This window comes from Hemitrygon akajei, chromosome 29 (assembly GCF_048418815.1).
Source record: "Hemitrygon akajei chromosome 29, sHemAka1.3, whole genome shotgun sequence".
In the NCBI taxonomy this organism is placed as follows: Eukaryota; Metazoa; Chordata; class Chondrichthyes; order Myliobatiformes; family Dasyatidae; genus Hemitrygon; species Hemitrygon akajei.
Genome location: NC_133152.1, coordinates 48252314 through 48275783, shown reverse-complemented (window position 1 = coordinate 48275783; position 23470 = coordinate 48252314). Strand labels below are relative to the sequence as shown.

At 44.7% G+C, this 23470-nt stretch overlaps 1 protein-coding gene across 1 annotated transcript in view; it reads left to right on the top strand.

Annotated features, from left to right (window-relative positions):
• The window catches only part of LOC140718539 (uncharacterized), a 30482-nt gene extending 15744 nt beyond the window's left edge, over nt 1-14738 (top strand). Inside the window, exons 4-11 of the mRNA XM_073032501.1 lie at nt 1539-1586; nt 2690-2884; nt 4305-4587; nt 7877-8007; nt 8505-8582; nt 10053-10265; nt 12661-12765; nt 14396-14738. Coding sequence (XP_072888602.1) covers nt 1539-1586; nt 2690-2884; nt 4305-4587; nt 7877-8007; nt 8505-8582; nt 10053-10265; nt 12661-12765; nt 14396-14503 — 1161 coding nt within the window. The 3' untranslated portion in view covers nt 14504-14738. The remainder of the gene's footprint in view (nt 1-1538; nt 1587-2689; nt 2885-4304; nt 4588-7876; nt 8008-8504; nt 8583-10052; nt 10266-12660; nt 12766-14395) is intronic.
• Nucleotides 14739-23470: the final 8732 nt, after the last annotated feature.

Here is a 23470-nt window from a genome sequence, read left to right as displayed (position 1 = left end):
CAGTATATTTTTAGTGTCTTCCACAGTGAAGACTGATGCAAAATACTTATTCAGTTCATCTGCCATTTTGTTGTCCCCCATTACTACCTCTCCAGTATAATTTTCCATCCATCTGATATCTACTCTCACCTCTCTTTTTCTCTTTGTATATCTGAAGAAAACTTTTGGTATCCTCTCTAATCTTATTGGCTAGCTACCTTTGTATTCCATTTTTTCCCTCTTCATGACTTTTTTAATTGCCTTCTGTTGGTTTTTAAAAGCTTCCCAAATCTCTAACTTCCCACTAATTTTTGCTTTATTGCCGTCTGTTTGGCTTAGACTTCCCTTGTCAGCCATGTTTGCATCATCTTGCCTTTAGAAAACTTTTTCTTCCTTGGGATGTATCTATCCTGCACCTCCTGAATTGCTCCCAGAAACTCCAGCCATTACCGCTCTGCCATCAGCCCTGCTAGTGTCCCCTTCCAGTCAACTTTGCCTAGTTCCTCTCTTGTGCCTCTAATTTCCCTTTACTTCACTGTAATACTGATACATATGACTTTATCTTCACCTTCTCAAATTGATGGGTGAATTATATCATGTTGTTATCGCTGGCCTCTAAGGGTTCCTTTACCTTAAGCTCTCTAATCAATTCTGGGTCATTGCACAATAAGCTATCCAGAATAACTGATCCCCTAGTGGGCTCAATCATAAGCTGCTCTAAAAAGCCACCTTGTAGGCTTTCAACAAATTGCCCCCTTGGGATCCAGCGCTAATTAGATTCTCCCAATCTACATGTGTATTGAAATATCCCATGACTATTATAACACTGCCCTTTGGACAAGCCTTTTCTGTCTCCTGTTGTAATTTGTAGTCCATATCCTGGCTGACGTTTGGGGGTCTGTATATAACTACCATCAGGGTCTTTCGACCCTTGCAGTTTCTAAGCTCTACCCACAACAATTCTATACCTTCCAATCCTATGTCTTCTCTTTCTAATCATTTCATTTCATTTTTTACCAACAGAGCCACCCCACCCCCTCTGCTGACATGCCTGTCTTATCTGTACATTGTGGATCCTTGGACGTTAAGCTCCCAACTGTAACCTTCTTTCAGACACAACATCAGACCTGCCACTCTCTAACTGTGCTACAATTTAATCTACCTTATTCCATAAACTGCATGCATTCAGATATAACACCTTAAGCCCTGCATTCATCACCCTTTCTGTTTGTCCTCCTTTTACCTTGTAATTCATCCCGTTGACTGCAACTTTGCCCTATCATCAGCCTGTCCTTGCTAGCAGTCTCTCTACAAACTGCCTATGTAAACCAACTGCCCAGTCCTCAGCCCTATCATTCTGGTTCCCATCCCCCTGCCAGATTAGTTTGGGCCATCCCAAACAGCTCTAATAAACCCGCCTGTAAGGATATTGGTTCTCCTTGGGTTCAGATGTAACCTGTCTCTTTTGTACAGGTCATGTCTTCTCCAGAAGAGATCCCAGTTATCCAGAAATCTGAAACCCTGCCCCTGCACCAGTTCCTTAGCCACGCATTTATCAGCCAAATACTCCTATTCACACCCTCAATGCCACATGGCATAGGCAGCAATCCAGAGATTACTACCCTTGAGGTCCTGCTTTTCAACTTTCTACCTAGCTCCCTAAAATCTCTCTTCAGGACCTCCCTGCCTTTCCGACCCGTGTCACTGGTGCCAATATATACCAAGACTTCTGGCTGCTCACCCTCACCCTTTAGAAAGCCGAGATGTCCCTGACACTGGCACCTGAGAAGCAACATACCATCTGGGTGCTCCTTTCTCATCTCTATTCCTCTAACTATTGGATCTCCTGTTACTACTGCAGTCCTCCCCACCGCTCTTTGCACTTTCATCCCGTTGTAAAGAACTTTGAACAGCCGCCTGTATGGAAAGAGCTCTGCAAATACGTGATATTATTATTATCAGGGAGTCCATTGGGTTTCGTGTATTTACTGTAAAGCCTGCAAGAAAATGAATCTCAGGGTTGTATATGGTGACATATATGTACTTTGATAATAAACATAAGAAATAGGAGCAGGAGTAGGCCATCCGGCCCATCGAGCCTGCCCTGCCAGTCAATAAGATCATGGCTAACCTGTCCGTAAACTTAGCTCCATCTACCTGCCTTTTCCCCATAACCCTTAATTCCCTTACTATGTAAAAATCCATCTAACTGTATCTTAAATATATTTAGTGAAGAAGCCTCAACTGCTTCCCTGGTCAGAGAATTCCACAGATTCACCACTCTCTGGGAAAAACAGTTACTCCTCATCTTCATCCTAAATCTTCTCCCCTGAATCTTGAGGCAATGTCCCTAGTTCTAGTCTCACCTACCAATGGAAACAATTTTTCTACTTCTATCTTATCTATCTCTTTCAAAATTTTGTATGTTTCCATAAGATCCTCTCTCATTCTTCTGAATTCCATAGAGTATAGCCCCTGGTGACTCAATCTCTCCTCATAGGTTAACCCCTTCATCTCTGGAATCAACCTGGTGAACCGCCCCTGCACTGCCTCCAAAGCCAATATATCCTTCCTCAAGTATGGAGACCATAAATTTTACTTGAACTATTATTATGAAGTGTAATATATGCTGGGTCGGAAAGTCCTCGACTGCTCTCAGTTCCATGGTTACTCGTGCCTTTAGGTGCTGTCTCTGTGCCCAATACGAATTCAGCTGGAAATCCTTAAAGCAACTCAAGAGGAGAGCAAGCAAAAGGACGTGATCATTGCTGATTTGAGAGACCAGATATGGCAGCTTGGACTGGAGATCCGATTGCTGAGAGACGATGTCAACCTTGCTGTGCTCGACATGGTGACAAATGTCGAAGGAGAGTCAAACCCATTGGAACAAGAAGTTACAAAGGAGGTAGGTAAAGTATGAGTCCTCTGGGGTAAAGCTAGCAATGACTCCGGTAGGAGCTAATCCACGGTAGCGTAAAGGCGTAGAGGTTAGCATGACTACTACAGTTGGGGCATCAAAGTTCAAGAGTTCAATCCCAGTATCCTCTGTAAGGAGTGTGTGAGTCTGTACATCCACCCCCGCCCCCGTAGAATGCCTGAGTTTCCTCTCACAGTCCAGACACACTGGTTAGCAAGTTAATAGGTTGAGACTGGAACAGCACAGACACCTAGTGCAGATAATGGATTGCCTTCAAAATAAAAAAAACCAAAATGATCAAAAATCACTGTCTTTTTGAATCGGCGTCCACCAGCCCAAGTGGATAACATAACACAAACACTACAACTGATGCTGTTTAAAAGCCGTTTGCTGTAAGCAGTGTGGTGTCTTACAGCCACACGTGTGCATGTGACTGACACTAGTTAGAAACTGTTCAGCAACATTCTCCTGTCCCAGTTAAGTGGCATAGTGTCTCAAATAAATGAAGGGAATCCCAGCTTTTTGTTTTAAACTGTCTTTTGTTCTTTAAGAGGTATCCCAAATAAGCCGCTGCTCCAATTAACTGATGGCCTAATTAACCGGAATCCACTGTACAAAGATTAAAGATAAGCTTTATTTGTCTTGTCAGTACATTGAAACGTACAGCGAAAAGCATAAACACAAGAGATTCAGCAGATGCTGGGAATCTTGAGCAAAGCACAAAATGTGCTCGAGGAACTCAGTCAGCCAGGCAGCTTCTATGGAGGGGAATAAAAGCTGATGTTTCAGACTGAGATCCTTTTTCAAGAGTCCTGTTCATTGAGTAAGGAGAAAGGGGACTTACTTTCACCATAATACCATAAGGCATAAGAGCAGAATTAGAGCCATTCAGCCCATTGAATCTGCTTAGCCATTCCATCATGGCTTATTTATTTTCCCTCTCAACCCCATTATCCTGCCTGCTCCAGGTAACCTTTGATGCCCTGACTGATCAAGAACCTATCAACCACGGCTTTAAATATACTCAATGGCTTGGCCTCCACAGGTATCTGTGGCAATGAATTCCACAGATTCACCACTGTCCTCCTCATCCCTGTTCTAAATGGACGTTTGCTGCTGTTGTGTTGTTCTGAAGAACATTGTGGGTGTGCTGTGTTGGCACTGGAATATGGGGTGGCACTTGCGGGTTGCCACATCCACAATCTTTTGTGTTGGTTGTTAACGCAAAAGATGTATTTCACTGTATGTTTTGATGTACACGTGATACATAGATCAGAATTGGAATTGGAGTGGGTGTTAGTACCAGACACAGCCCAAGTTCAGAAAATCAGATACATTGAACTTCATGTGAAGAAGATTATGTCCTGTACAATTTCACTGATGGGACATACATTGATAATGTTTCCAGCTTCCCGAGGCATCAGCAGAGAAATCAGATGAGGAGACCAAACCAGAGAGCCAGGGCGAGCAGGAAGAAAGCAAATCAAGTTCGGAAGAGGACGAATACAGAGGGTCTGAGGGGCACCTTCCATCTGACTCAATCAAATCGGTCAGCTCAGTGAAATCTACAGACCGGGAGGAAGGTGAATCGTTCACGTCAGAAGATGAGGCAGTGAAAGTGTTGCTAATCAGGAACATGGAGCTGGAAGAGAAGGTGAAAGAAATGGAAGAGAGCTATAATATGTCAACAGGTAAGGGTCACAGGTAGATTCCCGGCAGATCAGGCAGTGTCTGTGGAGGAAGCAGCCGAGGTCAGGGCACTGAGTAGAATGATTCCAACCTGTGACCGCAGTCCCAAAAACAATCCATGCTTTTACCAGAGATCCCATTTCATGGTTTATGAGTGGTCAGTAAGTGCCATTCTCTGAGACAGTGTGGTCCACCTGCTGAGCTTTTTAACTATTTATTTATTTTATTTAGAGATAGAGCATGGTACAGGCCCTTCAGGCTCAACGAGCCCATGTCATCCAATACACCCACGAGATCGATTAACCTCCAAACCGGCACATCTTTGGAATGTGAGAGGAATCAGAGCACCCAGAGGAAGCCCACGCCATCACACTCATTACAGACAGTGGCTGTAATTGAACCCAGGTCACTGACATTGTAATAGCATTACACTACCGCAAGACATATGAACAGAATTAGACTATTTGGCCCATTGAGTCTGTTTTACCATTACATTTGGCTGATTTATTATCCCACTCAACCCCATTCTCCTGCCTTCTCCCCATGACCTTGTACCCTTTGACTAATCAAGAAACCATGAACTTCTGCTTTAAATATACACAATGACTTGGCTTCCACAGCCATCTGTGGCAATAAATCCCACAGATTCAGCATCCTCTGGCTGAAGAAATTCCTCCTCATCTCTGTTCTAAATGGACGTTCCTCTATTCTGAGGCTGTGCCCTCTAGTCCAAGACTCCCCCACCAGAAGAAACATCCCCTCCACATCCACTTTATCTGGCCTTTCAACATTCGATGGGTTTTAACGATATTCCCCCCACCCCCCACCATTCTTCAAAACATCAGTGAGTACAGGCCCAGAGCTATCAAATACTCCTTGTACATTAACTCTTTACTTCCCGGAATCATTAAGAATCAGTCAGTGATAGGTCCTGAATTTATAAATTAATACACGGTTCCCACTTGAGTAGGTTTGATAGATCACCTGGTGAGATGGAAATTCACCTGAAGAATATACAATGTGCACTGTGTATTCAGAGTACATTTTCATCTCCATTGGGGTCGGATGACCTTTGAAACAGACATAAAGTGTACCTCGCATTACTCCTTGGATTTGCTTCTGAAATAAAAGCAGAGGACGATGTCATGATTCAAGATTGTTTAATGTCATTTCAAGTACACAAGTGTAAAGAAGAATAAAATAATTGTTGCTCCAGATCCAATGCAGCACAAACAAAACACAATAAGATAAAGAGCACAATACAGGTTCAGTACCCCTTATCTGAAAATCCATACTCTGAAAACTAAAATCTGTCTGAATGCTGACATGGCATCACAAATGGAAAATTCCACAAGGTACTGGGAAGGTTCCCAGGCGATGCACAGGTCAACGCACACCACAGACAATCCTGAAAAGTGACCTTGCATATGTAATGACTAGAAATTAATGAAAATAGTAAAACACAGCATAGAGCAAAAAATGAAGATCTCGATCGTGTATTGAAAGAGTGGATTCTCTGCATCACTTAACGGTATGCTGATCATGGAACAAGGAAAGATCTATCACGATGAACTGAAAATTAAAAGTAATTATGAACATTAGCAATTAAAACAACCAGGTTGGTTACAGAAATTTAAGGGAAGTCACGGCATAAAATTTTTAATGATTTAAAAAAATGTAAAGATAAGGTGTCTGCTGATCTTGAAGCAGCAGAAAAATTCATTGATGAGTTTGTGTAGATCACCGCTGATACAAATCTAACACTGAAACAAGTCTACAATGTTGATTTTTTTAATATCTTACATAAAACCTAAAAAAATTAAATTACAAATATGGTGTACTGTAACCTTTTAATCAAGACACAGCATCGCAGGTGGAGACTGAAAGCCTGTAGTTGTTTGTTTTTGTACAATAGCTGATTCAGGTCTCTCCCGATGCCGCTGAACTGCTTTTGTTACCCTGGATACATTATATTTTCATTATATTGTAAATTCTTGCAATATAATATGTAATTTACAATATGTAACAATTTTTACTGTTTAGTACATATATGTGATCAACAAGTGTAAGACAAAGACTGCTTACTGGTAGCACATAAATTTAGAGTTGGAAATGATGGTGATCCTAAGCAATCTCATTATATTTTCCAAAGTCTGAAAAAAAACAAAATCCAGAACACTTCCCGCCCCAAGCATTTTGGATAAGGGTTACTCAACCTCTAATAAAATAAAAACACAATAAATAAATAGATAGGATAGCTTAATACATCGATTGATTGTATGTCCATATAAACACCATTGCTACCACAGCAGGCCAAAGGCTAGGAATCCTACAGCACGTAACTCACCTCCTGACTCCCCAAAGCCTGTCCACCATCTACAAGGCTCAGGTCAGGAGTGTAATGGAATACTCGCCACTCGCCTGGATGAGTGCAACTCCATCAACACTCAGGAAACTTGACACCATCCAGTACAAGGCAGCCCACTTGATTGGTACCCCTTCCACAAGCATCCAGTCCCTCCACCATTAACTAACAGTTGTAGCAGCGTGTACTATCTACAAGATGCACTGCAACAACACACCAAAGTTCCCATGGCAACACCTTCCAGACCCATAACCACTACCATCCAGAAGGATGGGAACAGCAGATACCTGGGAACACCACCACTTGGAAATCCCCCTCCAAGTCACTCACCATCCTGACTTGGAAACATATAGCTGTTCCTTCATTATCACTGGTTCAAAATCATGGAATTCCCTCCCTAACAGCACTGTGGGTGTATCTACACATCAGGGACTGTAGCGGTTCAAGAAGGCAGCTCATCACAACCTTCTCAAGGCCAACTAGTGATGGGCAATTAGTGCTAGCTTAGCTGGTGAAGCTCACATCCTATAAATGAATAAAAAGTGATGCTAGGCACAGGAGTGTCTGTACACAAGGTGACTCTGACAGGAAATGATAAAGTAGTGGTGGTTGGGGGTGTGGAGGGGTGGGTTAGTGGGTGGAGGTGTTCATCAGCCTTACTGCTTGGGGAAAGTAACTGTTTTTGAGTCTGGTGGTTCTGGTGTGGATGCTACGTAGCCTCCTCCCTGATGGGAGTGGGGCAAACAGTCCATGAGCAGGGTGGGTGGGATCCTTCATGATGTTACTGGCCCTTTTCCAGCACCTTTCTGTGTATGTGTCCTTGGTGGTGAGTAGGCTGGTGCCGGTGATGCGTTGGGCAGTTCAGAGGGTTCCTGTCTGCCACCAGGATGTTACATGTTCAGGAAGCTGACAGCTCTTTCTCACAGGGACACTCAGTACTCTGATCAGAAAACTCTCCCATGCTGAGGATCAGCTGAGGAATTCAGGGGCTGTGGTGGCGAAACTGCAAAAGGAACTGAGTGAGAGATGTTCCCAGCTACAGGACATGTCCAGCAAGGTGAGAGTCATTGCTCTGGCCACCACGATCAGTGGTTACCAGGCTGGACATCACAACTGACCACAACCTCACAGACAGACATTTCCCCACACCCCACAAACTTGCAGAGAGTCAACCTCCCATACCCCCCACAATGTTCACACCCACCCCACTCCATTACCACTCAGAGGGACAACCACCCTCCCATCATCTCATTGAGAGACTATATACCCACACCCCACCCACAACCTCACAGAAGGATAACTCCCACCCACCCAAAACATTGTAATGTTTGAAAAACTGTTGAACAAGTACATGGGCAGGAAAGATGTTGTGGGATACAGGCCTAATGTGGGGAAATGGGATTAGTGTGGATAAGCATCATGGTCAGCAGAGACTAGATGGGCCAAATGGTTGTATTCTGTGATGACTCCATATCCATGCAGACAGGTTACCTGAGAGACTGAAGTATTTGGGATTTAATCTTCTACAGTGAGTCCGATTTCTCCCCTGTACAGTTCTCCAGCCTGCGGGAGGAAAATACCCAGATTAAGGTGGTGGCAGACCTACAGAGTGAAAACATCAAGCTCAGGGAGGTAAGTACCTGCAAACTTCATCCCTTACACTCATGGGGGCAGTATCCCCAAAATCCACCGGCTCCTTGAGTCCAGCACTATAACTCCATACGACATAGGAGCAGACTTAGGCCATCCGGTCTGTTGAGTCTGCTCCGCCATTCAGTCATGACTAACTTATTATACCTCTCAACCCCATTCTCCTGCCTTCACCCCATAACCTTTGCCACCCTGACTAATCTATCAACCACTGCTTTAAATATACCTAATGATTTGGCCTCCACAGCTGTCTGTAGCAATGAATTCCATAGATTCACACAGAAAATCATTCTTGTGTGAAAGCATTTCTATCCCTTAAAATTAACTGTTGTTCCTTCTCCATCCCTTGGCCTTTTCCACCTACCACCTCCTGGCCTCTCACATCATCTCTCCTCCCCCACTCACCTGGCTTCACCTATCACCTTCCAGCTTGTCCTTCTCCTCCCTAACCTACTTATTCTGGCAACTTCCCCCTTCCTTTCCAGTCCAGATGAGAGGTCATTACCCAAAACATCGACTATTTATTCTTCTCCATAGATGCTGCCTGACCTGCTGAGTTCCTCCAGCACTTTGTGTGTGTTGTTCTGGAGTTCCAGCATCTGCAGAATCTCTTGTGTTTAAGTGTATCTGTTCATGCAGCATTGTGATGAAATTTGAGAAAGTTAATTATTGACTTCAAAGCTCAGTCAGGAGTGACCTGCCACTGTGGGATTGGGAAATGTGCTGAGGGTCTGAGGTCCAGTGTCTAAGTCCATGTTCAAAGTTCAAATATCAATGCAAATTTATACTAAAGTGCATATATCTCACCGTATACAAACCTGAGATACATTTTCTTGTGGGCATTTGTAATATGAAGAAAAGCAATAGAATTATTGAAAAACCACACAAAAAACAGACAACAACCAGGGTGCAAGACAACAAATTGTGCAAATACAAAAATAAAAAACAGAAAAAAATAATAAATAAGCAATAAATTGTGAGAACATAAGATGAAAAATCATGAGTCCATAGGTTGTAGGAACAGTTGAATGTTGGGGTGAGTGAAGTTATCTACTCTGGTTCAGGAGCCTGATGGTTGAGGGGCAATAACTGTTCCTGAACCTGGTGGTGTGGGTCCTGAGGCTCTCGTCCCTCCTTCCTGATGGCAGCAGTGAGAAGAGAGCACGACCTGGGGGTGTAGTGGGGGGGGTATCACTGATGCTGCTTTCCTACAATGGTGCTCCATGTAGATTAGACAAAGTTACTACGTATATTTAAAGTGGAGGTCGGCAGTTCTTGATTAATCAGGGTTTCAAATGTTACGGAGAGAAGGCAGGAGAATGGGATTGAAAGGGAAAATAAATCTGCCATGATGGAATAGCAGGGTAGACTGAATGGGCCGAATGGCCTAAGTAGCTCCTATTTCTTATCGCCTTTTGGTCTTCTGAATCTGAACTCTGCTTTCCCTATCAGCTAGTTACCAGACTGCAGGAGGAGGCAACAGGGAGTACAGACACTGCAGTGAAGCTGAAGGAGGAGGTGGGCAAGCTGCAGCTGCACAGTTGTGCAGAGGAGGCAAGGAGACGGCAGCTGCAGGAGCAGTGTGACAGCATCAAGGCAGAAAACCAGATGCTCCGGCGAAACCTCCAGGAGCAGCTAGTGGAGCTGCAGGTGACCAGCGCCAGGGTACGATCCTCCTCCCCTCCCCATACCCCAGCCACCAGCTCAGCGTTTCACCCTTCCGTCCTGGTCCAAAGAATCATTTTCAAATCAAGTATCTCACCCCGATTTTGGAATGGCACCTGATTAGTCTCAGGAATTTTCAGAAGTTGGATTCGTTATTTTGGTAAAGTGAATGACATCCATTTCCACTGAATCGTTCTGGCCTTAGGTCAGATTAGCCTATCCTTCATAAACCTTCCACATTGTCCAGTGATGCTTGCCTCTGACATCTTGTCTTACAGTATAGGTGCAATCGTGTCACGTTATGAGTGATGGAAGTGAATGCCATATAGCCTTTATCGTGTTCCCTTACTGATGCAGAGAAAATTATGCATAGATTGACAGAGAGTCCTTGAGTCTGTTTGGGGTGTAAAACATTTCGAACAAATCTTGTATGTCTGTTTTCCGCCTTTTTTTAACTCAACTGTCTTCTCCAATAATGATGCAATTCTTTTTACCTCAAACGTCTCATTGCATTTCAACAGGCAGGTAGTCATCTTGGGTTCATTTAAAATGTCCTTGTCCCTACTGTTATGTTTTATAACTCCAATGCATAACCCTTTCATTCCAAGTATCATTCTCATGAGCCTCCTCCGGACCTCCTCCAACACCAGCACCAACAGGGCCCAAAACCGCTCTCAGTACTCCAAACTTGGTCTGACCAGTACCTTAAAAAGCCTCAACATTACATCCTTGTTCTTACAGTATATTCTAGTTCTCTTGAAATGGATGCTAACATTGCATGTGCCTTCCTCACCACCGACTCAACTTGCAAGTTAACCTTTAGAGCAGGGGTTCACAACCTGATGTCTAAAGACCCCTCGGTTAATGGTATTGGTCCAAGGCATAATAAAGGTTGTGAACCCCTGCTTTAGGGAAACCTGCACTAGGACTCCCAAGTCCCTTTGCATCTCCAATTTTTAAATATTCTCCCCATTTGGAAAGTAGGCTATGCCTTTATTCCTTCTACAAAAGTGTGTGACCTTATGCTTCCCTACACTGTATACCATCTAACATTTCTTTATCCATTCTCATAATCTTTCCAAGTTTGGCCCAGAATGTCTTCCAAGTGCCTTGTAGTTTTTTTTGTTTTATATTGGATACAGCATGGTAACAGGCCCTCCCAGCGAGTCTGCATAGCCCAATTACAACCAACTAACCAGTACGTTTGGACTGTGGAAGGAAACCGGAGCACCCAGTGGAAATCTGCCCTGTCACGGGGAGAACATGCCAACTCCTTACACGCAGCGGTGGGAATTGACCCTAGGTTGCTGGCACCATAATAGTGTTACACTAATATGCTACCCCTCTGACTCCATGACTCTTATTGGACACACTCTTACTGAAGTCTGCAGACACTGCAACGTGCAGCAAATCACCAATTAGCAAAGGAACTTGGTGAGGCAGGCAGCCTCTGTGGGATGAAATACACGGTCGATGTTTCGGGCTGAGACCCTTTATCTGGACTGATAAAGTATGTCTATTTTCAAGTTCAAGTTTAGGTTTATTGTGATACTCATGTATCCTCAGAACTTTCTACAGGGGCACAATTGAGAGCACCCTGACTGGCTGCATCACTGCCTGGTATGGGAACTGTACCTCCCTTAATCGCAGGACTCTGCAGAGAGTGGTGCGAGCAGCCCAGTGCGTCTGTAGATGTGAACTCCTCACGATACAGGACATTTACAAAGACAGGTGTGTAAAAAGGGCCCAAAGGATCACCGGGACCTGAGTCAGCCCAACCACAAACTGTTCCAGCTGCTACCATCCAGGAAATGGTACCGCAGCATAAAAGCCAGGACCAACAGGCTCCGGGACAGCTTCTTCCACCTGGCCATCAGACTGATTAATTCATGCTGATATAATTGTATTTCCATGTTATATTGACTGTTCTGTTGTACATACTATTTATTATAAATTACTATAAATTGCACATTTAGACGGAGATGTAACAAAGATTTTTACTCCTCCTGTATATGAAGGACATAAGTAATAAAGTCAATTCAATTCAATTTACCTTACGAAACATTCCTCCAGACAAGACACAGTACATTTAACTCATGCACATAATACATAAAATAATGTTACTACAAATAAATTAACATATTAAAGATGCATTTACAACACAAATTAAAAAGTAAACAGTATAACGCTACTGGCGCTTCATGCGTGATGAGACCCAGGTGGTGGCAGGGAGTTCAGTCATCTCAAGGCCTGAGGAGGCTCCAGTTAGTCTCCTGAGAAGCACTTTGAGATACTTCTCAACATTAAATATTTTCCATAAATGAAAATTGTTAGATCTGTTGGACAGTGAATGATTGTCTGTTACTTTAATGGTGAACTTTATATTTAATTGCAGTTGGAAAAGTTCATCAGTAGAATGGTGCAAGCTATCTACAGCGCTCCTGGGATGGAACAGCCAACCACAGAGATTACTGACGAAGATACACTTCAAGCCTTCAGGGTAAGAATTAAATGACCCAGTGTCATCAGTCTCTCGGCCTCGGTGATGTATGCCAAGTGGCCACTTTATTGATTACACCTGTACATCTGCTCTTTAATGCAAGTATCTAATCAGCCGATCCTGTATCAGCAACTCAATGCATAAAAGCACACAGAAATGGTCAAAAGGTTCAGGTGTTGTTCAGGCCAAAAAGCAGAATTTGAGAAGAAATGTGATCTCAGTATCTTTGACCGTAGAATAATTGTTGGTGCCAGAAGGGGTGGTTAGAGTACAAGATCATAAGACCATAAGATATAGGAGCTGAAGTAGGCCATTCAGCCCATCATGTCTGATCCACCATTCAATCATGGGCTGATCCAATTCCTCCAGTCATCCCCAATTCCGTTTTCACCCCATACCCTTTGATGCCCTGGCTAATCAAGAAACTATCTCTGCCTTAAATACACCCAATGACTTGTCTTCCACAACCTCTCATGGCAACAAATTCCACAGATTTACCACCCTCTGACTAAAGTAATTTCTCCACATCTAAGCTGTAAAAGGACATCCTTCAATCCTGAAGATGTGCCCTCTTGTCCTAGAATCCCCTACCATGGGAAATAACTTTGCTATATCTAATCTGTTCAGGCCTTATAACATTTGGAATGTTTCTATGAGATCCCCCTCATTCTCCTGAACTCCAGAGAATACAGCCCAAGAGCTGCCAGAGTATCTCAGAAACTGATACCTACTGGGATTTCCACAAACAACAGTCTTTACAGTTTACAGAAACTGGTGCAAAAGAAAACGTCCAGTGAGGGGCAGTTCTGTGGGTGAAAATGCCTTGTTAATGAAAGAGGTCAGAGGAGAATGGTCAGACTGGTTCAATCTGGCAGGAAGGTGATAGTAACTCAAGTAACCACACGTTACAACAATGGTGTGCAGAAGAGCATCTCTGAAAGCACAACACGTCAGCAGCAGAAGACCACAAACATACACTCAATGGTTACTTTATTAGGTAAAGCAGATACGGAGTTACCAAATAGCCACTGAAGATAGTTCCTACATTACTGTGGTCTTGCTGTCTGACAAAAGACCCCCAGTGTTTCTGGTACATTTAACTGGCAAACCATAAATACACAATCTGACTGCAACAACTTTTCTCAGAAAATTAAATGGGGGCAGGAGGAGGCCATTTGGCACTTGAGCCTGTTCTGCCATTTAAAAATATCACAATTGATTAGTAAGATTAAAAATTAGCTTTATTTGTCATGTGTACATCAAAACAAAGTTTGCATCAGTGACCAACACAGTCTGAGGACGTGTTGGGGGCAGCTGCAAGAATCCCCATGCTTCTGACACCATCACACACTCAATTCCTCTCCACCATCAGATTTCTGAGCAGTCCATGAATCCATGAACACTACCTCACCATTTTGCTCTCTTTTTTCAATTATTTTTAAGTATATTTTTATTGTAACTTGAAGTAATTTTTCTATTCTGCACTGTACTGCTGCAACAAAACCAACATTTCACTGCACATTTCAGTTACAATAAACCTAATTCTAGCTCTGATATTTTGAGTATTCACAAGGGGAAAATAGATAGCAACTATTAATAGAAAACAATTAATAATTGTTTTACTTTTCAGAAAATACTCGATGAACGCCTCGAATTTTATGGGATGTTGACAGCTTATGAAATACCAGTGCGTCCTCTCTTCACTGGCAACACTGAGGAATCCGAGATGGCTCCTTAACTGGGTCACCAGACATGCCCGCCTCCCTCAGCCAGTCCTGACATCTCTCTGGGTGAAAAACTGGCACCCAGACATAAGACAATAAAGACAGCTTAGATTTGTACTTCCAGTGTTCCTCATGGTTAACTATTTTATGCAATGAAGCAAAGATGTGGGGATTAAGGGACAGGATAGTATTATAGTTAACTGAAAACTTTATTGTTAATGCTCAAGACAGCAAGATTGTGGTGCCACTCCAGTCCGTGCAAAAACAAAGATTTACGATGCATATGCAGTATGGCTTAATTTTTTTTTAAAATTCCCGTATTTACATGCAACAATTGACTTCGATGGTCCATAACTCTCAAAGACCATTGGTAGGCCGGGGTATAGCATTATTCAGCTGCACAATGGCCCTTGGCAAGAAGCTGTTTTTCAGTCTTACTGTCTTGGCTAAGCTGTTTCTGTATCTCCTATCAGATGGCAGGAGATTGAACAGACAGTGTCTGGGATGGGATGGGTCTTCAATGATGTTCTGAGTGCGCTGTAGGCATCACGACCTGTGGATTGTTAAGTCCCAATGATGTGCTGAGCCGTCCTAATCACCCGTTGGAGTGCTTTGTGATCTGTCTTGCTGCAGCTAGATCCGCACTGTTATCCCGTATGTCAGTATGCTCTCTGTTGCACATTGTTCAAAGTTGGCCAGACATTTTTGGGGTAGATTAGTTCTGTTAAAAAAAAATTGCCTCTGTGTGCCACTTGGAATATTGTACTCTGTTCCAGTTGCCTCATTGCAAGGAGGATGTGGAAGCATTAGAAAGGAGACAGCGGATGTTTACCAAGATGCTGCTTGGATTAGAGAGCAAGTCTTACAAGGATAGGCTGAGCAAGCTGGGGCTTTCGTTCTGGAGTGAAGGAGGATGAGAGGTGACTTGATGGAGGTGTACAAGACAAGAACAGCATAGATAGAATGGACAGCCAGATATTCTTACTCAGGGCAGAAATGGCTAATATGAGGAGGAATAACATGAAGGTAATTGGAGGAAGGCGTAGGGGAGAGGCCGTCAGAGGTAGGTTTTTACACAGAATGTGGTGAATGTGTTTAACTTACCTTGGTTCCAGGGTTCCAAGGACAGAGGTGCAAGGTCAGGAAGGAAACAGTTAAAAAATTAGAATGTTTTAAAATCAAAGCTTTGTCCAATTGGCTGCATTATCTCAATGAAATTGTTCACTGCTTTTTACATTGTATTTGCTGGTGTGTATTGAGGCAGGGTAGTCCAAGGTCAGGTCAGTGCTCGATCCAGGTTTATTTTTGTGGGGGAGGGGTGCAAATGGTGACTGAGTGAGGTAGAAGTTAATGAGTGTCCTGGAGGGATCGAGGTTTCAACCCTTTGACCCAGAGCGGATCATTTTATGACATGCTGTGTTAGAATAAGTGGTCCGGAGTCCAGCCCTGGCCAAGAGGCTCCTGCTCTCCATTTTGATTTTGTTCAGGCGTTTACACTGAAAAGCAGTCGAGGCGGCCTGGTTTTACTATCTCTTCTTGAAGCGAGCCCACAGTCAGTGCCAGGAACAAATGGTTACGTGTTAAAGTATCCGCCTCATCTCTCTCAGCCCCACATGACAGAATTCACTGAAAGGCAGCTGCAATTTCTGTGAACTCGTAATCTTGGTGTTCTTCAATCTACTGAAAACTTGGGAAGTTTAAAGAGTTCCAGGGAAAGTTTGGCAAGACTGCAAACTGACTGCGGTTAAACCTGGATGTAATTTCACTCACACAGACCAAGGCAAGATCAGTTACTCCTTAAAGACGTGTTTACCTTTCTCTGCAGTGGGTAAGCTTATCTCTCTTCAGTAAAATTTCAGCACAAGCCTTGCTTACTTATGGCTTAAGTTTAATAATAATGAGATGTCATTAACAGTACGATTGGAATAGGGAAGAAGAACAGAATGAGGAGGAATTTCTTTACCAGAGGGTGGTGAATGTGTGGAATTCATTGCCACAGACGGCTGTGGAGACCAAGTCATTGGATATATTTATAGTGGAGGGTGATAAGTTCTTGATTAGTCAAAGCATCAATGGTTAAGAGGAGGCGGCTGAAGACTGGGGTTAAGAGGAATAATAAATCAGCCATGCTGAAAAGGTAGAGCAGACTTGATGGGCCGAATTGCCCAAATCATTACTGCAATTTCAAATAAAGCTATTTATTGTTTGAAAGGTTCATTTATGAACCTTGTCTTTCAAATTCTATGTTGGTTTATCAAGTGATTCCAGATTTAATCAGCATTTCTGTTAATGAGCTTGATATGTCAGAAATCTCCATTCTGTGACTCTGGAAGTGTGATCCACAAGGACACACTTACAGCTTGGAGTCAGATCATGACTTCTTGCTCACGTTCCAATAAAGTCCACCCACTAGAATTTCTCAGCTGCTTCTGAACCTCAGGCCAGGAGCAATCATTGACTGGGATCCTTTGGGCTGACAGGTCTCATAGAAACCAAATTCATAAACCATTTGGGTATTCCTATTACACTGACAGGGCATAATCTGAGGTTACTTACAAAACATAACGTAACACAATTCTCCAGGTACCCAGAGAAATGAAGAATTTCAGAGTGTTATACTTTGCTAATTAAATGGACCTTTGAGCCTTTGAACCAGGAGCAGGAGTCGGCCATCTGGCCCATCGAGCCGGCTCCACCATTCTATAAGATTGTGGCTGATCTGGCCTTGGACTCAACTTCACCTCCCTGCCTTTTCCCTTTGGAAAAGAGGTGAGGAAGAATTTCTTCAGCCAGAGGGTGGTGAATCTGTGAAATTCATTGCCACAGATGACTGCGGAGGCAATGTCGATGGTTATATTTTAAATGGAGCTTTAAATATGTGCAGTGATTTGACCTCTACAGAGCAGAGGTTGCTTGGTTTTTGATTGGCAAGAGGAGTCAAAAGTTACAGGGACAAGGCAGGAGAATGGAGTTGAGAGGGATAATAAATCAGCTGTGATTGGATAGCAGAGCTGACTCAATGGGCCAAATGGTCTAATTTTGCCCTTATTTCTTATGGTCTTATGGAATCAAAGATATCATGGCAGCCAGCCAGAGATCCAGTGCTGCCCACGGATAACCTTCGTACATTCCAACTGACTCAGCAGAGACAGAGTGTTCCAGCACAGTCCGCTCTGTACAGCCCAGGCTATCAGTGACGTAGCTCTCAGCCTCAGTCACCGGCCTCGTGATGGAGAAGCACACAGGGCAGAGTGTGACCTGTTCTCAGCAACACCGGGCAACACATGGTCCAGTGTTGGAGGGGAAATACCAGACCTCAGCTGGAACCACACTGTGGTGTCAAGGTCTGCTGGGGTGGGGTGGGGGTAAAAACCTCCAACCATGCCTAGTCAATCATTCAATTGTTACCCTAACTATCTCCAATGCAAGACCATCACTTTCTTCTCCTCCGCCATCAGATTTCTGAACTGACAATGAACTCAAGAGCACCACTGCAATGGGGAGGGGGAAGAGAGGGGGGGGAAGAGAGGGGGGGGAAGAGAGGGGGGGGAAGAGAGGGGGGGGAAGAGAGGGGGGGGAAGAGAGGGGGGGGAAGAGAGGGGGGGGAAGAGGGGGGGGGAAGAGGGGGGGGGAAGAGGGGGGGGGAAGAGGGGGGGGAAGAGGGGGGGGAAGAGGGGGGGGAAGAGAGGGGGGGAAGAGAGGGGGGGGAGAGAGGGGGGAGAGGGGGGGAGGGGGGGAGAGGGGGGGAGGGAAGAGAGGGGGGGAAGAGAGGGGGGGGAAGAGAGGGGGGGAAGAGAGGGGGGGAAGAGAGGGGGGGGAAGAGAGGGGGGGGAAGAGAGGGGGGGGAAGAGAGGGGGGGGGAAGAGGGGGGGGAAGAGAGGGGGGGAAGAGAGGGGGGGAAGAGAGGGGGGGAGGGGGGGAGAGGGGGGGGAGAGGGGGGAGGGGGGAGAGAGAGAGATTTTATGTATTGTACTGTACTGCTGCTGCAAACAACAAATCTCACAACATATGGCAGCGATAATAAACCTGATTCTGATTCTAACACCATAAGACATAGGAAATGAATTAGGCCATTTGGCCCATTGAGTCTGCTTCACCATTCAATTATGGCTGATTTATTATCCCTCTCACCCCATTCTCCTCCCTTCTCCCCATAACCATTGACGCCCTGACTAATCAAGAATCAATCAACCTCCACTTTAAATATACCCAATGACTTGGCCTCCACAGTCACCTGTGCAATAAATTCCACAGATTCACCACTCTCTGGCTAAAGAAATTCCTTTTCTTCTCTGATCTAAATGGATGTCCCTCTAATTTGAGGCTGTGCTCTCTGATCCTCATCTCCCTACTTCTGGAAACATCCTCTCCACATCCACTCTATCTAGGTCTTTCAATATTCAATAAGTTTCAATGAGATCCCCCCTTCATTCTTCTAAACTCCAGTGAGTACAGGACCAGAGATATCAAATGGTCATCGTTAACCCTTTCTTTCCTAGCGTTCTTTTCGTGAACCTCCTCTGGATTCTCACTAGTATCGGCAAATCCTTTCTCAGACACGGTCCAGAAATGCTTGCGATACCCCAAGTGCTGTCTGACCAATGCCTAATGAAGCTTTGGTATTCAATCCTTGCTTTTGCAGAGCCCTTGCCACCAAAGGTGCTAGAGAAACATGACCTCCCCTTCAGCCTCTGGCTCTCTGGACCAGGGTTTCCCTCCAGCTGCTGGGCATACCTGGCTCTCTGGACCAGGGTTTCCCTCCAGATGTGGCCAGCTGCTGGGCATACCTGGCTCTCTGGACCAGGGTTTCCCTCCAGCTGCTGGGCATACCTGGCTCTCTGGACCAGGGTTTCCCTCCAGATGTGGCCAGCTGCTGGGCATACCTGGCTCTCTGGACCAGGGTTTCCCTCCAGATGTGGCCAGCTGCTGGGCATACCTGGCTCTCTGGACCAGGGTTTCCCTCCAGCTGCTGGGCATACCTGGCTCTCTGGACCAGGGTTTCCCTCCAGCTGCTGGGCATACCTGGCTCTCTGGACCAGGGTTTCCCTCCAGCTGCTGGGCATACCTGGCTCTCTGGACCAGGGTTTCCCTCCAGCTGCTGGGCATACCTGGCTCTCTGGACCAGGGTTTCCCTCCAGCTGCTGGGCATACCTGGCTCTCTGGACCAGGGTTTCCCTCCAGCTGCTGGGCATACCTGGCTCTCTGGACCAGGGTTTCCCTCCAGCTGCTGGGCATACCTGGCTCTCTGGACCAGGGTTTCCCTCCAGCTGCTGGGCATACCTGGCTCTCTGGACCAGGGTTTCCCTCCAGCTGCTAGGCATACCTGGCTCTCTGGACCAGGGTTTCCCTCCAGATGTGGCCAGCTGCTAGGCATACCTGGCTCTCTGGACCAGGGTTTCCCTCCAGATGTGGCCAGCTGCTGGGCATACCTGGCTCTCTGGACCAGGGTTTCCCTCCAGCTGCTAGGCATACCTGGCTCTCTGGACCAGGGTTTCCCTCCAGCTGCTGGGCATACCTGGCTCTCTGGACCAGGGTTTCCCTCCAGCTGCTGGGCATACCTGGCTCTCTATTGGTGCTGAATATTTCCCAGTGCTCTGCGCACCTTGCTAGGTCCAGTGGCAGTCTCCTCCCATGGTGCAGTCAGGCCTCCCACCTCCTCTTCCTTATTATTATCACCTTGATGCTATGATTACACAGCACAGAAACAGGCCATTCAGCCCATCTAGTCTAGGCTAGTGATTTTATGATCATAAGACAACATATAGGAGCAGAATTAGGCCATTTGGCCCATCCAGTCTGCTTTGCCATTTCATCATGGCTGGTCCATTTCCTTCTCAGCCCCAGTCTCCTGCCTTCTTCCCCTATCCCTTCATGCCTTGAATAATAAAGAATTTATCAAACTCTGCCTTAAATATACAGTATATAAAGTCTTGGCTTCCACAGATGCTTGTGGAAAAGAATTCCACAGATTCACCACTCTGAAATTCTTCCTCATCTCCATTCTCCTCTGTTCTGAGGCTGTGTCCTCTGATCTTAGACTCTCCCACCATAGGAAACATTCTCTCCATATCCACTCTATCAAGGCCTTTCACCATTCAATAGGTTTCAATTAGGTCCCTCCTCATTCTTCTGAATTCTAGTGAATTATGCTCCACTTGAACATCTTCCCATCTTTCTAAACCTGCATGGTTGATTTCCATGACCCTCTCCATGGTTAATACATCCACACTACAGCTGAGTACTCTGTGTGGGTGTGAGTCCCACGGTCCCAATGCACTCACAGTTCACGGAATTCTCAGTTGCGTTTCTCGGTGGCCACCACGTCCTGACATCCACAAGCTCTACTTTTCCCTTGTACCCACTCTAATAACACTTCCCATCATTTTAAACACCTTTCACCCCTGAACTTTCTAGAAAGAGTTGACATGGAGGGGATTCTTCCTAGAGTTGGAGAGTCTAGGACCAGAGGGCATAGCTTCAGAATACAAGGATGTCCCTTTAGAATAGGGATGATGAGGAATTTATTTAGCCAGAGGGTGATAAATCTGTGGAATTCACTGCCAGAGATGGCTGTGGAGGTCAAATTATTGGGTATATTTAAAGTGGAGGTTGATAGGTTCTTGCTTAGTCAGGGTGTCAAAAGTTATGGGGAAGGCGGCAGGAGAATGGGGTTGAGCAGGTTAGTAAATCAGCCATGATTAAATGGCAGAGCAGACTCGATGGACCAAATGGCCTAATTCTGCTCCTCTGTCTTATGGTTATATGGTCTCCTTCACTCAAGTTACCCAACCTGCTCTTCTTTTCTGAAGCATTGCTGTTAGGATCCAGTGGACAAATGATAGTTGACATTTCACACCAAGACCCTCCTGTGGACTGAGCGCTAGAGCAGAGATAGCCAGTACTCTCCTCCTTATACAAATTACCTCACCTCTGTCTTTCAGTCCAGATGAAGGGTTTTGACCTGATGGCCCACTTCCCTCCACAGATGCTGCTCGATATGCTGAGTTCCTTCAGGAGATTGTGTTGCTCCAGATTCCAGCATCTGCAGTCTCTCGTATCTCCATGTAACCTACAGATGGATTAAACATTGAATAAAACATTGAATAGTTCAGCACAGTATTGGCCCTTCGGCCCACAATGTTGTGCCAACCCTTAAACCCTGCATCCCATATAACCCCACACCTTAAATTCCTCCATATACCCATCTAGTAGTCTCTTAAATTTCACTAGTGTATCTGCCTCCACCACCAACTCAGGCAGTGCATTCCACGCACCAACCACTCTGAGTAAAAAACCTTCCTCTAATACCCCCCTTGAACTTCCCACTCCTTACCTTAAAGCCATGTCCTCTTGTATTGAGCAGTGGCGCCCTGGGAAAGAGGTGCTGGCTGTCCACTCTGTCTATTCCTCTTAAGGATCAAAGATCAACTTTATTCACCATACATATTTACATGTATTAGGAATTTGCTGTGGAGTGTTGGTCAGGGTGAGGCATGCAACAGAAACAACATCCAATATTTATAAAGAATAAAGAATTATATAAAAATTAGGTTAGAGGTTAACATAGTGCGATAATGCAGGTAATAGATATAGAGAGGGGTGTAGGGGTCTAATTAGAATGGTTGATCAGATTAACTACCTGGGGGAAGATGCTTTTAAGATGGTGTAAAGTTTTTGTTTTAATAGCACTACAGCACATTCCAGAGGGAGATTTTGGAAAAGGCAGTTTGCAGGGTGGGTAGTGTCCACAATAATTTGACCCAGACACATACAGTGATGGTAGTCTGCAGCCATTGCCCTTTTCTGCTGACCTGACAGTTCACTGTAGTTTGTGTATATTGTTGCACCAAACCAGCAGTGTAGAATTGCACCAGGATGTTCTGGGGAAGATGGATTCACTGAATCAGACAGTAATGGCTAATGTGAGGGTGCTCTCGTTGATGGCGGTGTAGAATTGCAAAGAATATGCTAGAGCTTCTCATTTTCTGTGACACCAGGTGCTGCCAGGAAGCTGAGAATGAACACCAAGGAGACAGATGTACAGTACAGCCGTTGGAATGACAATGCTCAGGAACAAGTCACCATAAACATCTCTGCGATTGAGACCACAGTATATAAAAGGTAAGGCTTGTCCACAAACCTGCCGTGTGCTTCAGTCCACATCACCAGCTGTTTCAACTCCAAGACCGAAGCTGCTGACAATCAAAAACACAATATCATCATAAAGCTATACTATGTTAAATAAAACAGGAAACGCTGGAAATACTCAGCAGGTCAGGCAGCAGCTGTGGAGAATGAGGTAGGAGATGATATCACAGGTTGAAGAAATTTTAATGGAACTGCTTTACTTCAGATTTCCAACAGCTGCAGTATTCTATCTTTTGGTCCATTTACATTATGGGAGATTCCAGCGACAGATTTTCAATCAACCTTTGTAATGAAAATATTTTAAAATTCGTTCTTTGTTCTTTTTGAATTTAGCAGTAATAAAATCCACAAAGTTCAAAGCATATTTATTATCAAAGTATACATCCTTGAGATTCATCTCCTTACAGGCAGCCACAAAATGAAGAACCACCACAGAATCCATAAAGAAGCCCCTACACAACAAGACCATCAGACATGCAAAAAAGGAGCAAATCATGCAAACAGCAAAAAGCAAACACTTAACACACAAAACATTAAACATCAAACCGCAGAGTCCCCAAAAGTGAGTCCACAGCCATGAACCGCCAAGGGGAGTAAAAGCAGCCCAGGAGCCGATGACTGGGGCCACAGCCACCATCAGTCAGTTCAGCGCTGTGTCAATGGCTTCAGACCACAGCCGCAGATCAAGTTCCGCATTGAAGCACCACAATCAAATCGCACAAATAGTAAAGCTCGATCAGTGCTGCGGACAATAAACATCAAACCACAGCCGAAAGTGAGTCCACAGCCATGGGAGACACTTAATGTGTTAAAGGTTATAAGAAATAACTTTA